This window comes from Aythya marila (assembly GCF_965140915.1).
Source record: "Aythya marila genome assembly, chromosome: 19".
Taxonomy (NCBI): domain Eukaryota; kingdom Metazoa; phylum Chordata; class Aves; order Anseriformes; family Anatidae; genus Aythya; species Aythya marila.
In genome coordinates, this window is record NC_139060.1 from 922103 (window position 1) to 947400 (window position 25298).

At 43.5% G+C, this 25298-nt stretch overlaps 1 protein-coding gene across 10 annotated transcripts in view; it reads right to left on the minus strand.

The window, feature by feature from the left end:
- The window catches only part of EXD3 (exonuclease 3'-5' domain containing 3), a 307765-nt gene that overhangs the window by 230919 nt on the left and 51548 nt on the right, over nucleotides 1-25298 (minus strand). For 7 of the 10 annotated variants that reach the window (XM_082775660.1, XM_082775661.1, XM_082775663.1 and 4 more), the window contains one exon: nucleotides 4283-4397. In XM_082775660.1, the coding sequence (XP_082631786.1) occupies nucleotides 4283-4319 (37 nt within the window). In that variant the 5' untranslated portion in view covers nucleotides 4320-4397. Of the gene's footprint in view, nucleotides 1-290; nucleotides 402-4282; nucleotides 4398-14252; nucleotides 14343-25298 lie in introns of all 10 variants that reach the window. The other 3 variants (XM_082775656.1, XM_082775664.1, XM_082775659.1) reach the window with 2 other exon arrangements.

Sequence of the window (25298 nt, forward strand, 5' to 3'; positions counted from 1 at the left end):
CTTTTATAAACAGTTTGTGGCATTCAACAGTCTCATTTCCCTGTCCGGGGACTTCAGGTCTAAGGCAGGACCTGAAACTAGGTTGTTAAGCTTTGTTTTTTGCCTTTAAAAGTTGATACAACTTCAGTCTGACAGCATTTACTCCCAGCCCTAAGTGGGGGGAAATCTGATATTAACTCATTCTAAGCCTTTGGCATGATGGGGACAGGTTTTGTTTGCTTGTTATTGTTTTTAGAAAAACACAGCTATTACTGCTATTTACCATCCTCCCCAGCCCCAGTCCATTTTACCTCCTTTTCAATCGGTGTTACTCATGCCCACATTTTGGTAGACTTCAGAATAAATGTTAGCATTTCAGAAATGCCTTCAGATTTTAAACAAGGACTTCACAGTATCACATTCTGTAAAAAAAAACTTAAATGAGAAATAATTTCTGTCCCACAGAGTATTTAAAGGCATGTAAGGAGCTTACTCCCCACCCCACCCGTTACAAGCCCAGACACAGGACAACACGAGCGTGAGCCAGAGAAGGGGGAAAGCACCAGTCGCAGGAAGGCGAACCCGGCTGCGCAGCCCAGGCGCTCCTGCAGGTAGCTAGAATGGAGCTGGGGCTGTTTCTGTGTCTCAGCACAGTTAAGAGTTAGTGACTGGTTTTCACATGATAGAAAGTATGAACTGCACTGAAGGATTTTACAAATACAACTGCCACGTAAGTCAGTACGCACAGAGGAAATTTTAGGGTGAGTTTTAAATTTACTATTAAGCTGGACTCTTAAATGAATTTTACCCCAGCTCTCCAATGACACAAACAGAGAAATCTTAGAGGTGTTCTAACTCCATGCTAATTGACAAGCCAATGTACTTGGCTGATGCAGAGGTGGGGGCTCAAATGTGGGGTGCAATTCCATAGGTGCAACATCCATGTAGAACGAGGAGGGCAGGTGCAATTGCTTTGATGGCTGATAGCCTCCCCGCCCCGCCTTCCATTCGCAACTACAATCTGGTCCCCTTGCTGTTGGACGCAGCCTCCTGGGAGGTAGTTTTGAAGCATCTCACACCAAAGGATAACAGGATGGCTTCCACAAGGACTACGAGAAACTGCAGAGTAGGAACATGGTTACATAGACAGGGTTCTGACTGTGTGGATGCCCACAGAGACTAAGCTAGGTGTTCAACCTTAACCATAAATCATTCAAGCTTGATGTACAAGGAAAACTAAATTTAAAACAAAAAAGTTGCTTCTCCACCAAGTTAAGACTCCTGATAATCTGTTATCAGGATTCATAACAGATTGAATAACTGAATCATCTAATTGTTCAACAGGATTACACAGCTGTCTCAAGAACTCACTGTTTCCGGTGAGTTCTTGAGACCTCTTAACAGCTAATTATTTCAGGCAAGACTGCTGCTTTAATAATCAAAATAAAATTCCTAGCTCAAATTTGATAAGAATACTGAAGCCATACTGAAGAAAAGAAAACCAAATTGATGGCTTAAGGAATGGTTCAAAAAGGTTACAGAGCAGGTAAGCCTGAAAATACTACCCAAATGTTGTAATGCAGCTTTTAAACTTTTTTTTTAATATGAGAAAAAGATCAAGATTCAGTCCAGAGCCCTTTCCTGGAGAGAGGCATGAAGTCATATTCTGTAAAGGTGATTCATGTAATGGTGAGGCCTCCACCTTATTTATTACCTCTTTCAAGGCATCAGACTCGCTTTTGCCTTGTCACTGCCCTACCCTGAAGACCTGACAGAAACCTCTGCCTCTGTTATGCCACTTACTTCCTTCCCCTGTTGCCAGACAGATCACCCTGGGGTGCTGTGAACCAGAGAGCATGCCTAGTCACTTCCTTGGCTTAAGGCTTCACAATCCTGGTGGCTTCTTTACCAAGCATCAGATCCTTTACATGTTACCATTTTCCCTTTTTTTCTTTTTTAAGCTTATTCTAAAGGAGAATTTTGATAATTGAGGGAAGGGAAGGGAAGGGAAGGGAAGGGAAGGGAAGGGAAGGGAAGGGAAGGGAAGGGAAGGGAAGGGAAGGGAAGGGAAGGGAAGGGAAGGGAAGGGAAGGGAAGGGAAGGGAAGGGAAGGGAAGGGAAGGGAAGGGAAGGGAAGGGAAGGGAAGGGAAGGGAAGGGAAGGGAAGGGAAGGGAAGGGAAGGGAAGGGAAGGGAAGGGAATCCTCAGCAACCTGCTGTCAAAGTTTTACAGATCAGACTGGCTTGTGCATGAATTCCAGAGGTTTGCACTCATGCTGCCTCCAAAGTGTTTATGTGAGATGTGTGTTTTTCCTGTTGCACTGCTGTGATTGTTTGGCTAGGCTGGGTGATGGATGGTGGAGAAGGTAGTGTCTGGAAATGTGCTCCAAAGTCGACAGGAAGCTGAGGGGGCCCTTGCCAGTACTTCCTTCCTGTATACAAGGGGAGGACAGAATGGGAAAAACCTTGGCTGTCTCCTACCCTGAGAAAAGTGCTACCCTTCCAGCTGGATTACAGTAAAAATATTTTAATCTTTCACAAGATTATAATATCCTTCCTCTCTAACTATAGCTACAGTGCAGCAAGGCTTAGATAATGAAATGAATTGACAATGGAACACTTACTGGGTGGCTACAGAGTGCTGGTGCTAGAAGTTGCACAAACAGATCCAAATTTGAAGATCCCTGTGTTCAGCCAAGATATAAATCATCAGTGGATCAGACCTGTGTAACCCAGAACCTTGACTCCAAGAATAGCCAGTCCTAAGCACTCCAGCAGAAGCTGTAAAATACACAGTAGTAGTATGCTGGAAATGTGTCCTTCTTGACAGCTTCATTCTAGTGTCTGTTTCTTAGACAGTGGACCAAAACTCAAAGCATAATTTCTATTAGCCCAAGAAAAATAATGTTGCAATGAGCAACCTGTGAGTATTTTGACCATGTGATCCACACCTCTCTCATGAGCACCCAGGATGATTTGTGTTATGGAAGGCCTCCTTGAATGCCTTTTTCCAAAGATCCTGCCTCCAAGTCCTTTTGTAGATGACTTGTGAATTTGCATGGCATCCTGATATGCAATCTTCATCTGTTCACAGTAAAAAAAAAAATATGCATGCAGAGTAATACAGAGTACAGATTCTTCCTCCTCAGCCCCATAGCCAGCTAGGCAGGACTGTAAGGAACAATAAATGATCTCTTTTTCTTCCAAGCTAACAGAAGAATTTTCTTAAAATTTCCATTCTTGAAATCTCAGATTCAAATCCACAGACAACAGCAAGATTCTCAGTGTAGGCAGGTGTTCTGAATCCCATACTCACCAACCTACACTGCATACACCCATGTGGGCTGTGACAGTAAAACAGAATGGCAGAAGAATGGTGGCTATGAGGACTGCTTTCTTTGCCACCCCAGTAAGAGGATATCCTAATAATCCTGTCAGGCAGATACAGTCTGGACAGGTTTGCTTGAGCAAGTCTAAAAAAGGAAGGACGCATTACAAAGAAAAAAAGAAGAAAAAATAAATCAGCAGCTCCTACATCACCCCTGTTTCTGAAAAAGGCATCAGACAAAAAGACCTCATCGATTAACAAAGAGTGGGGAACAATGAAAACTGTCAAAAAATAGCCCTTGCGTCAGAACTAAGAATGCTCCTTTACACATCCAAAAAACACAGCTGAGCAAGAGCCTGGGAGTCTGTCAGGCACTGCTTCTGGCTTGTGTGTCTCCCAGGCCCTCCTCCTTTGCAGAAACATCCAGAAGTAGTAGATGATACTGATTTCCAGTAACCAAAGAAGGGGATGGAAGAAGAGAGGAAATTCCTGGCAGAACTGAGCCAGAGTAAGTAACAAATTCATGTCCATTCAATCTCTGCAGGAATGACCCTGACACTGAAACTTTGTGGGACATAACATGACAACAGAATGTGTGTGAATCTTCCCCAAGTCTTACTTTTTATAGCAGTTACAGAAGCAATTCATGAGAAAACTGAAGTATGGATGAAATCTGAATGAGTTGTGTAATATACTAATAAGATGGGACACTTCTGAATTTGTGGAAAGTTAGAGAAACAATTGTTACAACAATTTTCAACCTGAAATATAAGAATGCTGATATCTAGCTGTGTATCCAGGAAACCTCAAAGATTTGGTCACTTTCATGATATGCAATGTGGAATTGAATTCAGAGCTTCTGATCTGTGACTCAGCATTCTCCTCCAATAGCACTAAGGAAAATAAATGGAAAGCAAATGGAATGATGCCAAATGACCCAGAGACAAGCAAATGACTCGACAAGCAGAAAACTCACCAGCAGGCTCATCATTTGAGTCGCTCTCCTGATTCATCCTCCCAAAGGTGGCACCGAATTAGGATGCTGAGCTTAATAGTCTACAGCTCAGAGTTGGTAGTCCAAGCTCTTGCTTCTGGAAAGAAAGATACAGTGTTATGATCAAACTGTAGGAACCTCACCCCGTATGACAAAGGAAATATCGTATGTATGGTCTGTAGCTTTTGCATGTAAGAATACAAGATAGAGTAGAAACTGTATGAGCATATGACTTCTCATGGAAACCACAGGACTTTGCCTAGAGATCAGAGAACTTAACAGGGAATTGGTAAATTACAGTAAACTAAGAAACAGTAAACAGTGGTATCTGAAACCTCATGAAAGTCATAACATGAATTAAAACTAAATCTGGATTCCTGGAGTAGTGCAAGGTTAGCTTTCAGATTTCAGTTGCACATACAGGAGTCTTTATCACTGTTTACTTGATTAACTAAACCAAAAAACAGACCTATCTAACCTCCAAACTAGACTAGTCAATGTGAAAGCATGTTCTTGCCACAGCTAAAGAGCTCCTCCTCTTTGTTTGCTTGCCCTTCCACTCATCACATCTTGACTGTGGTAGAGTTGGGAACAGAACCCATGTCTCCCAAATCCCAATCCAGTGCCTTAACCACAACATCCTTCCTGCTGAATCACATTGCAGAATTGTTTATCAGGAAGGAAATTCCCCCTTGAGAGTACTCACTCTGAGTGTGCTGGAGGAACACAAATGCTAAGAAAAATACAAATGTACTAGGAATAACAACAAGTGATTTAAGTCACTGTACAAGAGACTAAAGGTACATCAGCATAGTGTTTTTTGTTGTTAGCAGCAGTATAAGGAAGGCACCATCAAGCAGGACATTACACAGAGCAAGCAGCACATCCGGATGTCCTCAGAGTAATAGCCTCCTTGTCTTCTGAAGATGATACGTAACTTCAGAAACATCTAGCCCACACTGAGCATTAGGTATACGTCACTCTGAGAGGGGAGATTCAAAGGTTTATATTTTTACTAGGCACTGCGAAGGTCACCTTTTGTAGCATCACACACTAAGCTGCTAAGTGCAAGCAGCTGTAAAATGTGGCCTTGGGGGGTCAGAATTATCTCAACATCTTGCAACAGCAAAGGGCCTTTTCTTTCTTTAAAGTCTTCAGCCAAAATAAAACTGGGGGGGGGGGGGGGGGGGGGGCAGGGAGGAGATATCAGTGGAGCATATACTTTTAACCTAAACACAGTTTTCCCCATTAGCCTCCTAGAAAACAAAAGGGTTGTAATTCATCTGTGATCTGCCAGAGAACACAAAGCCACTGAAATGGCAAGTTCATGGTCCAGGACTCTGAAGAATTTGGCTCTGTTCAGCAGTTGGGCACAAGAGAAGAATTTCCCCACTTGCAAGCAATGGCTTTTCAGGTTGTGTCCCAAGGGAGCCCACCAGAGTAACTGACACAAATGCGCCTGGGCAGATTCCCAGACCTCTGACAAAATTTCTTTTATATCCCCTTTTAAATGTCATTGTATAGAAACTCCAGAAGGATGGACTTTTGAGGGGCAGGGAACCAAACCCAAGCCTTCAGTCACAATGTCCTGGGCTCTCATTTGTCAATCTAGAACAGCTGTTAAACAACACATCAGATATGCCCAGCTAACTCCAAAGAGCTGCCACAAGAGCAGACCCATGTAAGACATGCTCAGCCTCTGGTGCACGGGGTGCAGGACAGCCCCAAGAAACAGGCTGCACCCTAAAGGCTCTGATGGAGCTACCAGCCCCACTGAAGGAAGAGTCTTCTCCCTAGAGGAGCCTTGCCAGAGGGCAGCCATCCTACCACGTACCCACACGTACATCTCCAAGCTTCTGTTCCCCACGACTAGCTCCTGTATTTGCTCATTAAACTCCAAGACTCACATCACACCTCTCAAACCCACCGCAGGGTGTATCAGTGAGGCTCTGGAGACACAGCCCCCCTCCACAGGCACTTTGGATGGGGCACCTCAGGGGATGCACCGCAATGGGCACCACTGTAAGCAGATGTCTGTGGAGCACCCACTTCTCTCTGCTGACTGCCTAGAGACTCGGTGACCACCTCAGGTGAAGGCGTCTATGTTCATCTACTTCAATCCCTTGCTCTATCATTGATTTCCCAGAACTGAATGTATTAGCTCTGCTGTCCCATAGCACATGGAGAAACACATTCAAAACTGTCAGGGAAAGCAGCAGTATTAAACAAAGATGAATGACACTGCTTTGAAATCTGCTGTTTTGAATCCATTGCCTACTCTTTCTTTCTGGGTTACTTCAATTACCTGTGGTTTTATCTTCATATACCTACATGGAAACAAGTCTGACAGAGCCAGTCTCTTCTCGGTGGTGCCCAGTAACAGAACAAGAGGCAACAGGCATGAAATAAAATAAAGCAAATTCTGTTTAAACCTCAGAAAACAAAAACAAGCCAAAAACTTTCTTTCCTGTAAGGGTGACCATGGACTGGAACAGGCTGCCCAGAGACGCTGCAGAGGTTGCATCCCAGCTGGACACAGCCATGAGCAACCTGCTCTGAGCATCGGGCTGGAGCGGACAACCTTGTGAGGTCCCTTCCAACCCCACTGCTCTGCAATTCTGCTGAAGGCTGTACATTAAGAAAAGACTCCTTGCATTTGGGATGTGCACAGCTGAACACAGACAAATCTCATTGCTCAAAGGTAAGGCTGAGATTTCCAATGAAACATCATCTATCCCAGACTGTTCTCCATTACTCACCCCAACAGAAAACACTGTTTGCTGCAGGATACCTGTCTCCATTTTATTCTACATTGCTTCACACTTTTCCAAGTCACTAGCACTAAACAGACACATCCAATAATTTATTAAAGTGATGGTTTCTTGCCAGAAGACACTTTGAAGCACTACTTCTGTTCTCTTGAACAGCAAGAAAAAGTCACAATTGCTTTCCGAGGCTTCTTTCAACCTTGAATTATTTAAAAACACTCCAGGCTTTTTTTGTTTGTTTGTTTTTATTTCTCCATCATATGAGAATATGTTAGGAATTAGTAATAAATGTAGTTCATTTGTTCTTCATTAAAAAGGCTATCCTCTCATTCCTTGTCTGTTATTTTTGCAGTCAGGATCAAGCTTGTGGGGTGTTTTTTTTTTTTTTTTTTTTTTTTTTTTTTGGTGTTTAAAGAGGGTTGGAAGGGGGGTGGCTTTGGTCAGCCCAAGTTAGGCCTAAGTCAATTGTGTCCTGAGGGAAAGCGCAACTTCACATCTTGCACCTTGCAGGATGTTGCCATCAGTTTACAATGGGGAATAACAAACAGCGTATTAGAAGGCAGTCACTGTTATGGATGTCTTCTGCTTGGTTCAAAGTATTCCCGTATGGCAATAAACAGAGAACAGGTGAAGTAAAAAGCTTCAGCAAATTGCTGCCAAACTGCTTCACTGGAGACATCTGATTTTTCTCCAGAGCAAGTGTGGGTGCTGTTGTGCTCTTGATTTGGGGATGAGTGCCAGGCAGAAGACTTCTGCTTCATATTTAAGGAAAATGAGCCAATGATTGTAGAAGTCATCCTGAATAACATATATGCTCTGAGGCAAAAGGCCTCATAAGTGTCTGAGAGTTGCACTGCCCTCACTTTGTAACTGCCCCTAAGGTGATGCTGGGTCAGGGTGCATTGCAGCCTGACCAGCAGAGTTCATGGTCCTGCTTCCTCAGTAACAGCTGAGGCCACAGATAACACCAGACGAGGAACTGGAGGCCACTGGCTTCCTTTTACGTGATTTCAGTTCAAGCAGGGCCACCCCAGCACTGCGTAAAGGAGAGTCCTGAACCCTGAGCCCAGCAGGCAGCAGTGAGCAGCAAATCTCTCCCAGTGCGTGCGTTATGCCCTGTGGGGGCTGCACCAGAGAGGCTTTCTCGAGCCCTGACACAGCTGGTGCCTCCCTCAAAGCACAGCAGCTGGGTGGAGGGCCTGCAGAAAAATCTTCTCTCTCCTCACAAAACAGTGTCACCAAAACAAGAAGTAGGTTTCTCTTCTGCTTGATTATGGAAGAAAGATTTGAAAATGTGAAGTGAGAGTAACTTAGAGCTTTAGAAACAAGAAGACAACTACAAGGAAGTGATGTTTATTTGTATTCTCCTCCATACTGTGATTTCTAAGTCTACCTCACATTTTTGCAACCTGGCTTTTATTGCTTTATTGTTACAAAACACACAGCCAGAGATATCCAGCATCACAGATCCCTTTCTAGAAAACAACTAATTAGCAGTATTGGTAAGGCTAGTCCCAGAAGCCCTTCCACAAGCCTCATCCAAAGTGCATGGGTGTCTTTTCATTGACTTTTTCAGACTTTTATTCCTCTACTAAATCCAGTTCAGCAGTCCTGGGGCCAGCCACAAACCCAATATTTCATTCTGCCCAGCACTAAACTACAGACTGCTAAGGTACAGCAGCCAAAGCCTCTCTGCTCCACTCCAGAATTCCGTCACCTCAGACCCGTTTGTCACGTATTATCATTGCTATGTACTGACACTGTTTACAAGCAATCTCAGTAGCCTACATTATTTCAAAGCAGAAAAAAGTCACATATAGTAGGTCTCCTTGTAGCTCAGGCTGAAATGCAAATAGCAGTTCCACCTGTTTTACAGTCATTTGTTTATCACATAGATCTTCTCACTACCCAGAAACAGACGCTTCATTTCTTTACGATAAGGATATGGAAAAAAAAGGCACTGAACCAGCAAAGAAAAAAGAAAAAGGAATTAAAAAAAAAAAAAAAGTAGCAGAAGGCCAGTGCCTACAAGCAACACTGCTCCAGTACACAGAGCAACGGGCAACTTCAGCCCTCCACCACCACGGTGGGCTGAGGAGCTCCCTCCCGAGCCATCCAGAGGTGGCTTGCACAGCACCACGAGGGCATCTGTGGCCATGGGAACCCCCCAGGACAAGACCGCGCAGCTAACAGCCGCCTCCTACGCTTACCGAGTTTATCCAGGTTACCTAATTCATCCCAACAAGGAGATTGCTCTTCCTATGCTTCAGTTTTATGGAGTTTTTACAAAATGATCATTGATTTTTGCACATTTAAGGAAGTCATTTAATGACATTATTACCATAAGATTCACTGGAACAGCTGAAGGCTCGAAACAGAACAAATACAACAGAAGTCGGTAGAGTAATGCTATTCTAGAGTACCTCCTTTTGCCTAATTACTTCTGACATTAAAACTAGAAAGCAGCTGACAACATATCAACAGATGTCTATCAAAGTCTGTTGTATTATCAAAGCTGTCACCCTCAACATGGTGAAATCCACCAGTTTGGCACAAATGTATTTTTAGTGGACGTTCCCGTTCAAGTAAGTAATATCAATAATAAGCAAATTGTTGTGACACCACAGGCATAAATAAAAACTGAACCCATGGAGAATGCCCTGCACACCAGAGAGCATGTCTTCCTGCACACATGTCCAGCATATCATCAACACCAACAGCATACCAAGAAGAAAACAACTGGCGCATGCTGGTACTTGCTATGTGAAGCACCATCAGAAACCAAGAAGTTGCCCCCAGCCTTTTCAGCCTATAGCTGACAGTGCGTGTCGCAGGCCAGCAGCTCACTTCAGGATGCTTTACTCCTGATGGTAGGGACGAGCCTCTGTTAGAAAGGCAGCAGCTGCAAACAGCTGGGTCACCCTGTCCCTTCCAGCTAGGGCAGAGTTTACCAGCAGCGTCTGGCTGAAGGTAATGAAGAGATAAAGCACTTCAATAGATTTGCAGTGGTGCTGCAAGGAGGGTTTATACCACAGGGTGGGCAGAAGCAATCTAACGGACCCTCCTGCGATGAGGTGAATCCTCCTTTCCAAAGGAAGGCAATCAAAGAAAAATTCATAGCTTGGACTTGAGCTTCTGAAAACAGAAAGACCTTTAAATGTGATGCTTCAGTGCTTTCTGCCTTAAAGCTCTCCCATTTGGGGTACACGGTGACTCGTAAAGCACACGTGAGTTAGAGGAAAGAGCCCAGGCACTCGCACGCCCAGGCAGGGCTCCTGCCTGTCCCATGCAGATCTGCACCCAGACATTTGCCTATCATGGCATTTGGTAAGAATAATGTTTGCCTTTTTTTCTTGTAAATCCAAAGAGTCACGACTACGGAGAACAAACTAAATACACTATTCTTTTAAGTATTCCTGCCACCTCCAGAATTACTTCGGAGACAGTTTGCTATCTTGCTTCTTGGAAGCTAATTGCCACAGACGCTCATTGCATCAAGAGAAAAAAGCTTGCCTACGGTCTCCCGTCACCTTACTGCTGGCTCTGAGCTTCTGAAGGGCTCCCAGACCAGTGTGCCTCATCACCTGCAAACCTCCACTCCCACCAAGAGGCTCCCGCAGCCTAACACCATGTGCAAATACTGTCTACAGATTCAAGTGTAGGACTACAGCTGCTGTTCTCTGCCTTTTCTTATTTGCCTCCACCTTCCCAAAGTACTTATGAAGTCCTCCTGCTTCACCAGTGACATGATCAGGTCCCACTCTGCAGAGCAAGCTCTCCTTGATCATCGTGCTGTTCTTACACATTAATCACATTCAGTCTCTTGGAAAACTCATCCTGCAAACAGCCAGAACAGCACGAGGCACTGCTGAAGCCCAGCGCAAGGCTGTGAGCATGTTCCCCAGTGTCCAAGGTGGCTCTCTAGTCACAGCCTGGTCCCAGGGGAGGATACTGGCTCTAGACCACAAGGTTTTGTGGTTCACACCTGCTTTTCCCTTTGGAGGCTGAAGGAGCGTGACTTTGTTTTCTGGTCTCTAGCACCCTCTACTGACAAACCACTAGCGAGCTGCTCATCCGTGCAGACCCATCCAGTGCCCAGTGCAATCAGAGAAGTTTCAAGCTGGAAAAGTCATATACTGCCAACATAATCACACCTCCTTTTCTACATGAACATGTTATGAATTCAAATTTCTTCTCTCCTATTTGTTTGTCCAGATGTTTCCATAACATAATACTACTCACAGATGCACCTCTCTCCTCTTGGTTTGCTCTGGTAACTGAGCCCGCTACATAAAGGAAGCCACCCTACTCTTCATAGCTGTGTTACCTTAAAACCCTTTATATTTCCCATCCTCCACACCTACCAATGACCTCCACCACCTTGCATGCAGCACCTATCCTCTCCCTTCTTTCCAAAAGCATGTCCCAGGGAGGTGACCTAAACTCCAACAACAATTTGGAGAACAAAAAACACAATAAACCAAAGCACAACAGTCAAGCTCTGACATCACCTAACTGTGCAGACCCCCAGTCCCACGCTCTTGGTGCACGATTCCCCCCGCGGGCCGCACCCCACACCTCTCCCGTGGCTCCCGTAGCACAGTGACTCCCTGAGGTCCCTCAGCTGGGCAGGAGGAGCAGGGAGCAGCGGGGCAGAAGCGGCTGCAGAACCTGGAAGTGAGAGCTGCGCCTGGCAGGGGGGCTCTGTGCCACAGCAGCCTGGCAGAAAGGTAGGCAAGGGAGGATGTGGTCACACAGACCTCTGTCATGTACCCAGCATGACCCCATAATGTGTCCAGCATGTGGATCCCAAGCAAAGAGATGCAGGTACACTGAGATATTTGCACCCAGACTCTCTGCAGTCAGCATATATTGGAAGAGAAGGGCTTTGCTTAGCTAAATCACTGATGTGATGCATACTGACCTGCTGTGCTGCACTTTAAGCTTCAAGGTGAACAACAAACACTAAGAGCAGAGAATATTCTGTGTAAATGTAGCAGAGAAATAGGAACCTAATCTTCAGAGAGGTGTTGACTTTGGAGGTTGATTTTCAGCCTCACTCTTACCTGCATTTTTCTGCTGCTTGCTTTTTTGTATTCAGATGAAGAAAAGGCCAGAAGAATAAGCCCTGCTTGCCAGTTGGCTTACACTGGGTAGACCAAAGTACACTTTTGCAGGCTATATAGACACTTACGCTAAATTTCGAAATTCTATTTCAAGCTCTTGAAGGTTGTACCTAATCTACAAAGGTTCTCCACTTCAGTACACAGAACCCCAATGTAGCACTTTACTTCCAAACTAACACCTTTAAAAAATGAGAGAACTTTGGAAATACGCAGTGCAGAATTTCAACCAGAATTTTTAAAATAAAGTTTAAAAATATAGGAAAACAGGTCAGGGTGGCACACAATTTACAAATTTAATTCTAAGTTGTTGGCCATGACTGAGAACTACTACAATGCACAAAATTTGAAAAAGAAACTTTAAAAAGCCATGGGATGCAATAATCAAGACTGTAACAGTAATATGTACGTCCTAACTAGGAGATACGGTGCAGTTGTTGTAAATGCTGACAATTCAGTACTTGAGTGCTTCCCAACTACTGCCCCAAATAATCTTTCTTTACTCTCTTATTTCCAGTCCTAGAATAACCTAATATTAACTCCAAAAGCAGAACAACTCTAGACTCAATACGTGACTTTGCTATCTCCCAAACCAGAGCTGGAGTGGTTCCATTTTGACTTCAAGACCTTTGCCTGCTTCCCAGCATTCTGATTTCAAGTTCAGACACCACAATTAAGCAATGAAGCCAGCATTGTTAACATCTGTCCAGTGCTCTGGGGGGACAGCACGTGAATGTTTTCTCCTGGATTGCTGAGGAAGCTTCACTATCTTGCTTAAACCTATTCATTTTTTTCTTTTAATGCATTAACCATCCTCCAGAATCTGAAGCTTCTAAAGAGCTTTGACTGCGGGGTTCTGGCAAGCGTGCCTGTGACAGCTGAAGCCACTGCTCTCACCAGCTGCTCACCCCACCTCTCCCTGCCAGGAGATGCTGCCTGTGAGCACAGCTGGCTGAAGTCTGCACGTCAGATGCCTCGGCTATCTCAACTCTCGTTTTGGCATATAAATGTGAACAGGGGGTGAAAGTATTTGCGCCGAACTGCTGCGCTCTGAACTAGAGATACTGAGATATAAGGACACATTCCTTCTGCAGCACTAATAAACAGTGGGGGACAGTCATGTGTTAAATTATTGCAGCTGTTTGGCCAGCAGACATGAGTCAGAGCAGTAACACACACCGATCATCAATGCATGTAGGAACATGATCTGAACTCTCACCTCCTGCCAAATGCTTCACTTTGGGGGTTGATCCTCAGGGATCACCAAGATTCTTCAGCCATATCTGCACTAGAGAGTTTTGGAAGCACAAGGATGTTGGTAAAAATGCAGTAAAAATAATCACTTCCCAATTGACAGATGCTTGAGCAAACTCCCAGACAAGATGGATACAATTTTAGGAATCATGTAATTTAGGGAAGGAGGGAGGGAGGGAGGTTTGTCTGTGACAAAATAGTTGAAGCTTTCCTTCTTATGGAGGCTTTGCTTGAGTAGCTGTAGCTGTAGACACAGCACTAAAACATAACCCTTTACTGGATGAATGGATAATCTCAGCAATCCAGTAAATCTCTATCTTGATCTGCTTCCCTTGTTAGTCTCCCTTTCTATTCACTCAGAGGACCTTAAACTATACCATGCTGATTTCTTCATGATTACTTTCATTCCAGACCAGGCCTAAACACTACTAGAATCAAAGCACAATAATCCAAGGATTTCCGTTCAAATTAACATTTCCTCTGTTATCCCTGTTGTTAGCAAATCCCTTGGATCCTGTCTGCAGCTCCACATCTTCCGTCCTGGGCCGGAGTTAAGGCAGCAGGTCTGCAGCTTACACAGGATCCAGGCAACACTCAAGTTGGTGATAAGTGCCTTTTCTTTCTCCGAAAGGAACTGCTGGTATGCCTTGCAAATATTTCCAAAATTCAGGAATCCCACAAGCTATTGGCATTTTAATTTCTAGGTTATCTTATCAGACTTGACCTAGATTTTCTTCAGGTTTTTCTCACCTGAGAGCTGATACACCTTGTTAACAACATGAAGCCTGTCTGTTTAGTAAGTTTTACCTCTTATTTATGTTTGACTTTGATGTGGGCATCTCTATGCATGGGTCCTCCTGTCTCCTTCAAAGAGGGAATATCTTCTTTGTTAAATGCCTGAAATGCAAATAACATTTTGACTTCATGAACTTCTTATCAAACTAATTGACATTTCATGTAAAAGCTCACATGGTGAAACATGAGTTTCAGAGTGGCCTGACATGCTGAGGCAGAAGGCAGCAAGGAAGGAGGAACGTTAGATGACACAGAGAATGGAGATGTAGGAGATGCAGCCACCAGAGATCAGCAACTATAGTGACCTAAAGCTGAAGGAGACACTGGCTTCACAGTAGCTGAAGATCCTCACTGCTATTTAAAATATAAAAGAAGGGATGGCTGATTACTGGCCTGAGATTTTGACCAGTAGATCCTTTTATAATACAAGATCAAATCTTACAATGCACTAGTGGCCTTGTCCGAGCACTGAGAAGACCACTGTCTTGAACAATTTCCACTACTACATCTAAGGGACTAAAAAACCTTGTATTAATCCTTCAGTGTGAGGGTCCTCGGTGATTCTTTCTGAGCAATTATTTTTTCCCCTGTCATCACCAAACAATGACAAGACCAAGTAAAGCTGCTTCCCAGGGTCAGTCAAGTCTCTGTCAAGCATTCAGAGGATGAAGTCAACAACTCCACCACACTTGCCTTGTATGCCTCCTCTGCTTGCACCCAGAGCCAGAGAAACAGTATCTTTCTGGAGATAATCTAATGTCAAATCCCAGAAAGTCAGAACAAATTCTGACCACACTATTCACCATAAACTGTGCGCCAAGTTTTGGATCTCTTCCCAAGCCATTTCAGTGTTATCTACATCATGTGCGATAATAAGTTGCTTTCAGAACTCCTTTGGGGGAGAGTTCTTCCTCACCTTTTAACTCCTGAATAAGCTTGAGAAGGTCTTCTTCAGTCAGCAGGCTTTCAATGCAGTGTTTATATACCCCACGAGTTGGAATAACAAGGTCATTTTTGGTGGCAGAAACAATTTTCACATGGGACAAAGGAAAATTTGGAAGTTGAGGTTCAGTTCTTCTCACAACATATCTTGTAGGTTGGCAATGTGTAGTCAACAAACAATTCCTCCAACACCTGTACCAGGAGCCAGGCCTTCCATTTGTTTTTGAGTATGTCTGGAAAATGGGTCTCCAGTGACCTTCTCACTGCCCTTTGCTGCTTCTTCTGCCTTTCCATCCTCTTTCTGCATCACCACCCAGCAAATGAGTCATACAGTTTCAGGGGGAGCAGTGTACCTGAGTTCAATGGCTCAGATTTATGTTCCAGAAGTGGCATGTGCAGCACTGTGCATGAGACTGGCTGCACAGACCTAGAGATCCCAGTATGCTACAAAAGTCTCTACCATTATCTTCAGAAAAAGTTGAGAAAAATGCTGCATTAGTCAAGTTTTGCACTGTTACGCATCCATAAACAGTATTATTACCCTGAAAGGCATGTGTTTTTCTCACTATGATTTATTAGCTGCAGTTATAGTTGCAATAATCATGGTCTAATTTTTCACAAAGTACTACAGTTTATGCATAGTTTTAACCACCTTTTGAAAGACCTTTAAGTAATGATGAATCGACCCATAAAATAATACAAATGTTAGAACCAACATATTATTCTCCTTTAGGCATGGGTAGGAATATCTGATTTATGTCTGCCAAATGATTTGGCTTCTGAGCAACTGGCAACAAATTCAAAGTTAAATTGCGAAGCTGTGGGCAACCACTTGCAAAGATCAGGATTCTTTCCTTTTTCATTTCAACATGAAATGCCATGTCTGTTCAGGGGTGATTTAATCTAATTCACTTGTTCACAGAGCAGCAAGTTAGCTACTTCAAGCTAGTGTGCATCTACACTACTTTGCCACAATGCCATAAAGTGCCTCTCTTATTAAGCTTTATGTATGCACAAGTCCACACCTGATCAAAGTAACCGCTGGAGAAAGATCCCACCCTATGGAGCTCTCCTGCAAAGCTCTCCATTCTGAGAGTTTGTTCATGCAGATGCCTACCAGAAACTGCAGGGTCTGAAAAGAGATGAAAAGGGAATCCTAACTTCTCCTTCAATGCAACTAATCCAGCCAACTCCATTTCCATGCTGCTGGCAGGCACTGTGGAGGCGACATTTTGGGATGTCCGCTTATGTGGTCAGTAAAAGGAACAGGATGCTACACGTTCAGAATGCCCAGGACTAATGTGTGTGTCTCACCTGAAGAGAGACCATCACCTCTAGTTCCTTCTTAAGCCCCAAAGACGCTGCACACTGAACAAAAGTGGCACCGTGCATCATCCTCAGGATGCACGATAACAGAAGTGTTGGGTGCTTTAGCCAACATTCACAACAGAACGGTGCTCTGCTACATCTGCTTGCCTCTACATTGTTTGCATTGCATCATTTTCTTACATGCTTTTAAAACTTTCTTAGAAGTTTTGAAGGATGGTCCCAAACATCGCTTTCACCACCTATCTGCCCTTCACGGCCTTCCACACTGGAAAGCTGGCCCGTGATGCTATTTAACTACTTTTCCTGACTGCTTCAAAAGTGGAAGGGGAGCTATAGCTATGCATGCTGTCTTAAGAAAGGTGTTCAGTGGTGAGCATGCATTACCTCAGAGGACAAGTCCTCTTGTTCCCCTCCCTAGCTCCCCTGCAGTTATTAACTGCTATTTTTTCAAATATCAGGTTTTATACAAATGAGGGCAAATCTGTATAACCCTGATGCTGTCACAGGTCACAAACCTAAAATGAGGCAACAATCCAGGTACCAAAGCAGCTCGCTCCAGCTTTGAGTGCTTCTGCTACAGAGCTAGAGGAAGCCAGATGTGCACACAGATACCAACCATCCATGTCCAGTCTCTTGAACATGCCAAGAGGAACGTCTCTTGCCAAGCTTCAAGCAATAGGTGCAGTGCAGAGCAAGGCAGAAAAGCCTTAAGCACAGCCCTCCCTGCAGGGTGTTTCAGTGAGGTGAGACCACAGAAAACAGACAAGGGTTCTGCTTGACAAGAAAGGCACTAGTTGAAAAGATTTGTACCTGTCCCATGTATTCCCATCTTGTTTGAGGTACCTTTGTATTCAGCAATGGACTGCACATCCCCTGCACAAATGCAGACCAGCTTCGTAAAAGCTGCATGTGACTGTGGGCTGTTCCTGTCCCTCTTCAGGGAATTTATCAGCCCAGTGATAGAAATAAGGTGCAGGAAAGTTGCTACTTATATTCTTTATCAGGGAAGAAAGTTCTTGCAGCCTAATGGTGTTTACAGACAGCAATATTTAGTTAAAAAAAAAAAAAAAAAAAAAAAAAAAGCACAAGAAACTCCCCAACGGAGAAGAGCAGTGCTGCAAAAGGCAGAAGCAGAGGGACTGCTCAAGTTGTAACATTTCAAAGCACATCCATGTGAATCTCACAGAAAAAAAGACCTCCCTGAGAAGTGGGATTTTCCTGCCCCAACAAAGACAGCATACCACAACTCAGGAAACCACTAACTTCATTCTCAAATGTGCTGGATGGACACAGCACATTTTTAGAAGAACTGCAGCATTCCCTCCCCATGCAGGCAAGCCTGACTGCATAATTGCTCCTCATCGTGCCTCTCACCTGCTCCAAAGCTTTCTGGAATACAATAAGGAAATCAGGGATAACACGCCGGCAACAGAAAATTGCCAACTCCTAGAAATTATTAATCCCTTCAAATGCTGAAGGAATATCCTTTTTCAAAGTTGTGGTCTGTGAAGTTGGCACAGCTCATACTGAAGAGAAATACCATCGTCACTGGCACGAAAGCATGAAGCACCAACCTGTGCTGATGAGATGCTTGGTCTGGGTTTTCTTCACAGAAAACCACCTTCTACCACCTCCATCAGTCTAAAGAGCCTGGGGAAAACAATGGCCTGAGCCAGAGGCTCAGTGAGGAGGGAAGTTGCTCATCAATAGTAATTAACTGCCGCTTGCTATTTACCGGGAGGAAAAACTTCTTTTAGAGCACTGTGCATCTCCCTACAGAGCTCTAACAGAAATTTAGCGAGTGAGGCACCAACTCGGGGCTGCACAAACTTTTGCAATCCCTGCAGACAGCAGGCGTCAGCTGCTTATGCTTCACTGAGCCCCGCCACTGCCCAGTGCCGCTCAACACCAAGCCCCACACTGGTGCACACAGGAGAGGTCCCAAGAGGTGCAGGGCAGTGTCTGCATCCAGATAACATTGTTTTAGTATAGGGCTGCATCTCTGTTTTCACATATTAATTAATAGCTCATATTCTTGAGGACTGGGGCAAACTTGCAGCCCAGACGTTTTGAGATGGAAGCACTGAGAAAAACACAGGTATGAGGCATGCCTGACCTACACTTAAACTGGCATTTGCAGCTTTATTGTCATTTTCGCCCATCTGCGACATTCAATGCATTGTCTTCCCCAGCCTGAGGAAGGACGCTGACGCATGGCACAGCCTACCCACTTGTCACCCTCAAACAAAGAGGAAGCTTGCAAGCGTGAGATCAGTAACTGGAAGACACAACGGCAGTTTGTCCCTGACGCCGGGCAGTTAATCCTGATGCATGATCCCCTTGTGAATTTAAAACACTAGATACATATTGTCTCTGGCCATGATTACACATCTAACGACTCACACTCCGGTAGATTAAAAGAATTTGTTTTGTGGTCACAAATCACTACAGAAAATAAAAAACGTCCAAGAAAAAAAATACAAGGAGGCTCAAAACTCAAAAAATATGCCATGCACTAAGAAATAAGTGGCTTCTAAGTTATGGCTTATGAGTGCAAAACAGCAACAGAACAATATTAGAAAGCTTTCATTTAAAAAAAAAATCATATTTGTACAACACTTTTTTATTTCATAGAATCGATCATGTGCAATTATTTGTCAGTATTTATAAAGGGAGATGCCAATTTAAAAAACAAGAAAACTACTCTAAATGCAGCATGATGTTAAATATAACATGAATGCAAATTTCATGGTTCAACTAGAACACTTTACAAATACTGAATATTGATTTTATTTCTGTACACTCCTTGATCTTGAGATGTGTAGACTGGAATCAGTGCTAACATCAACACTTTGATATACTAAATGAACTCACTCTGTTATTTCAAAATGGATTTTAAAATCCAATTTAAAATTTCAAAATGGATTTTATGTTTAAGTTCAGAAGCATGGCAAAGACAGTGCAATCCTGAACATTAAGACCACTGCAACACGTATTCTTAATTCCACTGGTTCACACCTGCTTACCTGCGAAGAAATTAACAATCCATTTACACAGATTCTCATTGTGGTCCAGTTTAAATTTTCTGGGAGGGAATCTAAATTGGTGAAGATTGTCACAAATTAAAAATAAGAAAAAAGTAGCAAAGGAAAAGCTATGAAGATAAGATGACTGAGGACACCAGAACATATATATTAAAAATACACCTTTCCAAGTATAATTTACATCTTCTCAGTCAGAATGATTAAAGCTAGTTCACAGGCAACTAAATAATTTAAATTTGTTTCTCAGATAACAGATATTCAATTTAATATGCTCACAGCAACCAGTTGTGAGAATTGGAACAGAGCTCTGGAGGTCTCCAGAGCTCCTGAGGAGAGAGAAGAGTACTGCACTAGCACGAAGGACGTGCCTGCTGTACTAAAAGGCAGATGCCTTCAGAGCACTGTATGTTTAGTCATCTCTTTATCAAACCCTTAACTAATTAAACAATCCTCTTGTCAAAGAGGACAGTCATTGTTTGTGTGACCAATGCCCTGTAAACATAATGGAATAATCTGCCTTTCTCCTTTTTTTTCTCCCTCAATTCTTCCAAACAGCTGGGGGATGCGCTGCCTGCTCTCTAGGAAGCCTCTGCTCATCTGTCATTCTCCTCTGCTTGCAGCGCGCTGCTGCCGCACGCAGCATCAGAAGCCAAGCTTCGGACAATAACGCCTCAGATGCAGCAACAATCAATCTGATACTGTGCCATTAATCGGTCCCCGGGCCTCTGAAGGGCCAAACGAACAATTAGCAGGGAAAAAGAAGCCATTCCTTGATAGAATTGACAATTAAAACTATATTGATATACAAACTGCAAAAGATGCTAAAATGAAAGCATTTCCAGTGCTCTCTTTTGACTTCAGTATGAAGGAAGAAGGAGCTTGCAAATGATAAAACTTTTATCAGGTGGCATTACGCTTGTTCTTATATGTGCACAACAACAGCAGCAAAAGCCACCAGCCACCCATTACAGGCTCAAGTCCTTCTGAAGATGATCTCCAAAGCCAGGCATACACGGCACCAGCTGACAGCAGGGCAGCATCCCCCCTCCAGCTCACTTCTGAATAAGCACCTGGCATCTTTGCCATGCCTACAGAATTGAGCACAACTGCTACCTGTCACAGACAGCCTTCCTGAAAGCTTCTGGTTTCCTACTTAGAGCAGCCTAGACACTGTCAATAGGAAGTTTAGACTAGCCAGACATGACATCTTGAAGTCAAATGCAGTAGCCTGAAACCAAAACGAATTGTTTTGAACACAGGCAGATTTTGCTGAACCGTCTGTCCTTCGCAGGGGGAAGCCAAGACCATGCGGGGAGGAGGGCCGTTGTGCACAGCCCTGGGGACACAGTCAGGATACAGCCCCATGCAGTCGGTGCTCGACACAGAGCCTGGCAGCAGGAGTTGGGTCCCGCACCTGCTGTCAGGCTGAGGAAACGTGATGCTTCCAGGAGGCAGAAGTACGGGAAGGACGAATTATATCCAAAAACGAAAACCTTTCAATGTCCATCAAAAGAAAGTTCATGGTTCTCTGCAGGCCCATCGTTGTTTTGAACATCAGAAATACCCGATTACCAAAATCTTTGCCGAACCACAGACAGGTGGAGGACAAAGAGGGAACACAAGAAGGATGATGTTCTTTCCTGGCCCACCAGCCCAGCTCCAGGACCACTGGCTTTGAGGAGAAATCCCCTCCACCCAAGCATCCACCTCAGCAGCCCACCTCAGGCAGCGCCCTGCTCCCAGCCAAGACAGGAGGCAGAAGCTGTCTTGCTCGGCCGCAGGGATGCTCAGGCAGGGCAGGGCGCACGCCGCACCGCGCAGCTCACGGAGGGGTTCGGGTGCCTGCCCGTCTGCGCCTGGCCTGACCCACAGCTCTCGGCAGCTCCTGGAGGAGCCAGCCTCCTCTAGGGAGGCAGAGTGGAGCCCCGTCCTTCGCTCAGCACAGAGCAAAACCCAGGAGAGCAGCACAATGGAAAGCCTGTTTCTCCTTGCGCTCATCTAGACTGCAGCAGGAAAAAAAAAAAAAAAAGAAAAGAAAAAAAAAGAAAAACTGCTCTATTTTTATTTTTAATCTACCACCAAGAGAGACATTATAGAGCCATGCTCAAATCTGTATGAGTTCCTCATCCCATTCCAAGTTAAACTCATCAAGTGTAAAGAAGACATCCCAAATGAAATACATAAAAGAAAAGCCAAAATGATGTTATCCTAGCAAAATTTCAAAAATGTACATATCTGTAACAAAACAACCGACAATATTGGCCTTATTACTCTTTCTCCGTCTCTCTCTCATTTCTGTTTTTTGTTTTCCTTCCCCCATGTTCCCTCCCCACCTCATCACTGCAGCCAAGTTTTAAACAATATACATGAAAATAGCAGCTTTCAATCTGTTCCTGGAGTAGCCAAGTTAATGAGGCCACATGGCATCCCAGGGCTCTCTGGAGGGAAAGGTTCAAAATGCTTCTTAGCGTGGCCTGTGCTGCTCTAAAAAATGTCAAGCATTTTAAACTGGCTAGCATTCCACTGTCGTTCTCCCCTGCTCTCCAAGCAGAAGAGTATTCAGATTTCCAAATGCATATTGTGGAAAGAATGAAGTGCTTCTGGAAAAACTGAAAGACCAATTTTCCTTTCTAAATTTAAAGATTTATAAATCCATGCAAATCTTTTTTAAAAAAAGAGAGTGCTTCTGCACGTTACAGCACAGCAATCAAACAGTTGTTGTAGAAACAAGTACCTGTTTTTCCTGACCTACATTTCAGGTTGGCAGGAAATCAAAGTCCATGTGAAATTACAACAGATTTTGAACAGACTTGTATGCACCCTCCAATCTCAGCTATTAAATCTGCTTGGGCCCAGTGAGTTCATTTTTGTAAGAAGGAAGGTCCCACTTTTTAAAATTACACATGCTCGGTATTACGTAAATGCAAATAGGTAGTCTTTTTGTTGTAACACTGAAAGGGAGAATTGGTTTTCCATAGAATTTGGTTCAACTAGACACATTTTTCTCTCCTTGAACTGCTATATTTTATCTCCTATATTTATCATAAAAGCCATGTGGTAACCACAAAAAGAAAATAAGTCTAGCTTTGTCCTGAAGGCCTCAGTATGAAAAACCTCCCTGGTTCACAGAGGCCTGTGTGGGTCCTGTGTGTACACAAACAAACAGCAACCAACAAAAGGTGTTTTTCAGTCCACCCACAGCCGGCGAGCAGGACACAGACACACCATCAGTCGTATGGGAACACTCTCACCTGCTTCCCTCCTGACCCCGACAGCTTGAGGCGGTGTGAGAGCAGACGGGCTGCGGTCCCAGCTCTCTGCAACATGCGCGTGGCTGTGCTGCTCCTGCCTGTGAGCTGGCCTGGGAGACAGCAAGCAGGGCTGCACAGGTTAACGGTGCCACCAGAACATGCCACCAGCAGGGATTCGGCTGCACCACCGAACTGCTTCTCCCAACTCTTACCACTGTGCTCCCAGGAAGCGGGACTGCTGATAGACTCCAGGCTGCAGCCCGCTCCTCTGTGGGATTTCCACCTCTGCAACAGAAAAGTCTGCTGATCCCAGCAAGAATGAAGTGCTGCAATAGAGAGACAGGACGGAGAAGAGCTCGTGTTTGTGAGGACTGAGTTCAGAGTGCACAGCACCACAGTTAGCTTTGGAAAGAAAATCCACCTATTACACTGGAGATTTCACCCCAGAATACTCTATGTAAGAAAGAAGTGCACTCCCCATCTTCACCTCTGCAAGTTTTATTTGCACATGAACAATCCACTGTGCTTTTGCTACTATCTGGTTTACCATAAGTTTGCAAAAACTTCATGTGAAGGGAACATATTAAGTTTCCTTTCTTTTCATGCCCACTTTCAGATCTCTGCAGTTTCACAATGTCCATATTTCACTAAAATTAAAATTGCTGCATTGCAAAACACATCCGAGACAGAAAGTTTCAATTAAGTCTTCTTTTTAAAATGTTTTTCACAATCATGACAAATTCTTGAAAAATATATCTTCTTCAGGCCAAGTGTGTTCCAATACGCTGTGTGTGCAAACCCCAGTGAGCAGACTTCCCACCTATGCAAATTCATGTGAATCCAAACATACTTTCACACACATATGCTAACAGCGCTATCTATACTAACCAGACCAAGCCTAAAAACCTTGTGGTACCCCACTGAATTCCAATCTCAGACCGACATACAGTATAAGGAGCCAGACATCCATTAGCACGAACCTAAACAGCACTCTGCTTTGGGAACTGCTGTTTTTGCTTATGTTTTTTGATTTATACCTCATAACTGCAAAACTAATGAGATTCTAATGAAAAGTAGGACATTATTCATTTGTTTCCCCCCAGGAGGTTAAGCATATTTTCAACAAGCATGCTGCTGATTAAAACAAGAGGTGATGGTTTTAAGAATCTTGTACGTAAACCTGTTCCCAAATGAGCATGTTCTAAAACAATACACTTGTTTCTGTAGTTTACAATTTCAGAAGCCTTCACTGCCCTTAGCTAAGTGATTTTGTTCAAATACATATATATATATATACACACACACACATACACTTGCCACTGCTACATGAAAAATAAACATCTAACCTGTGTATCAAGTTATTGCACTGAGATCTTGATAAAATACAAAAAGGACAAACCTTTGGTTATTCTGCTTCTTCAATGCCCCAAAGAAGTCACTCAAAAACCCTGCATGGATGTAAAACATAAGACTATAACTTTTAAAGATTGATAGGTACTTAAAATTGAGAAACTAAATGTAGTCAGATGCACAGAACGTTAGTCTATCTATACAGCTCTCATAGAAAAAAGCTGTAAGTCCAACCTAGTATATTAGGCACAAAATTATTATCCATTTAAAAGTGCACCCCCTAAATATCAGTGTTAGACGGACTCAAAAACTCAAAAACAACTGTATTAATACACAGGCCTGCAGTACGACGGTTGCATTTCACATCTATAAACTTTCTACAGTAGTTGCTATTCAGTCATAGGCTTAACATGTTCTAGTCTCTAGTGTATCCCATATAATTTGTATGCATCCAAGAGTGCTTTACACTGTCTTTTTTACATTCAGTTTATTTCAGACAGTACAGTACTCCTAAGATCTACTGTATAACATCTAGAAAGACTCTGATCTGAAACTCAGTCCCTCAATACAATAGGGTCACTGAAAAACGAAACACTAAACCAGAGCTTTTAAATAGGCATTTAAAATAGGAAATTAGTTCTATAAACATAAAACATTTGAACTGCCCATTTGTTATGGATAACTTAGTAAGGCCGCCAATTACAAAAGTCATGGACTCCAAATTGGCAGCATTTGCTTTCCAACATTACATCAAAACCCTGACTCTACCATGCTGGAATTTAACTCCTCAAGACACAAAACAGAAATACAGCAACTACAAGTTACAGAGGAACAATTTTAATAGCTTATTCATTAAAGCACATTCAGTTACTGCCTTATGGCTACATTGCACAATCCAAATTTAAAAGATTTTGATTGCAAAAGGCATCTTCTCTGGTGTTCAGGTTTGCCCAACTTCTTCCTTCTTTGCCTATATACTAAAAGATAAGATGCTAAGAGCATATTTTTCCTTCAAGCATTTCACTCCAGTCATCAAAATCACCAGGTGGCTTTAGGGAAACATAGGATTCAATCCACTGAATCTAAAATACTTCTTTCTTTAAAGGCAATAAACAATTCTGTAAGTGATCCTGCAGCATGCA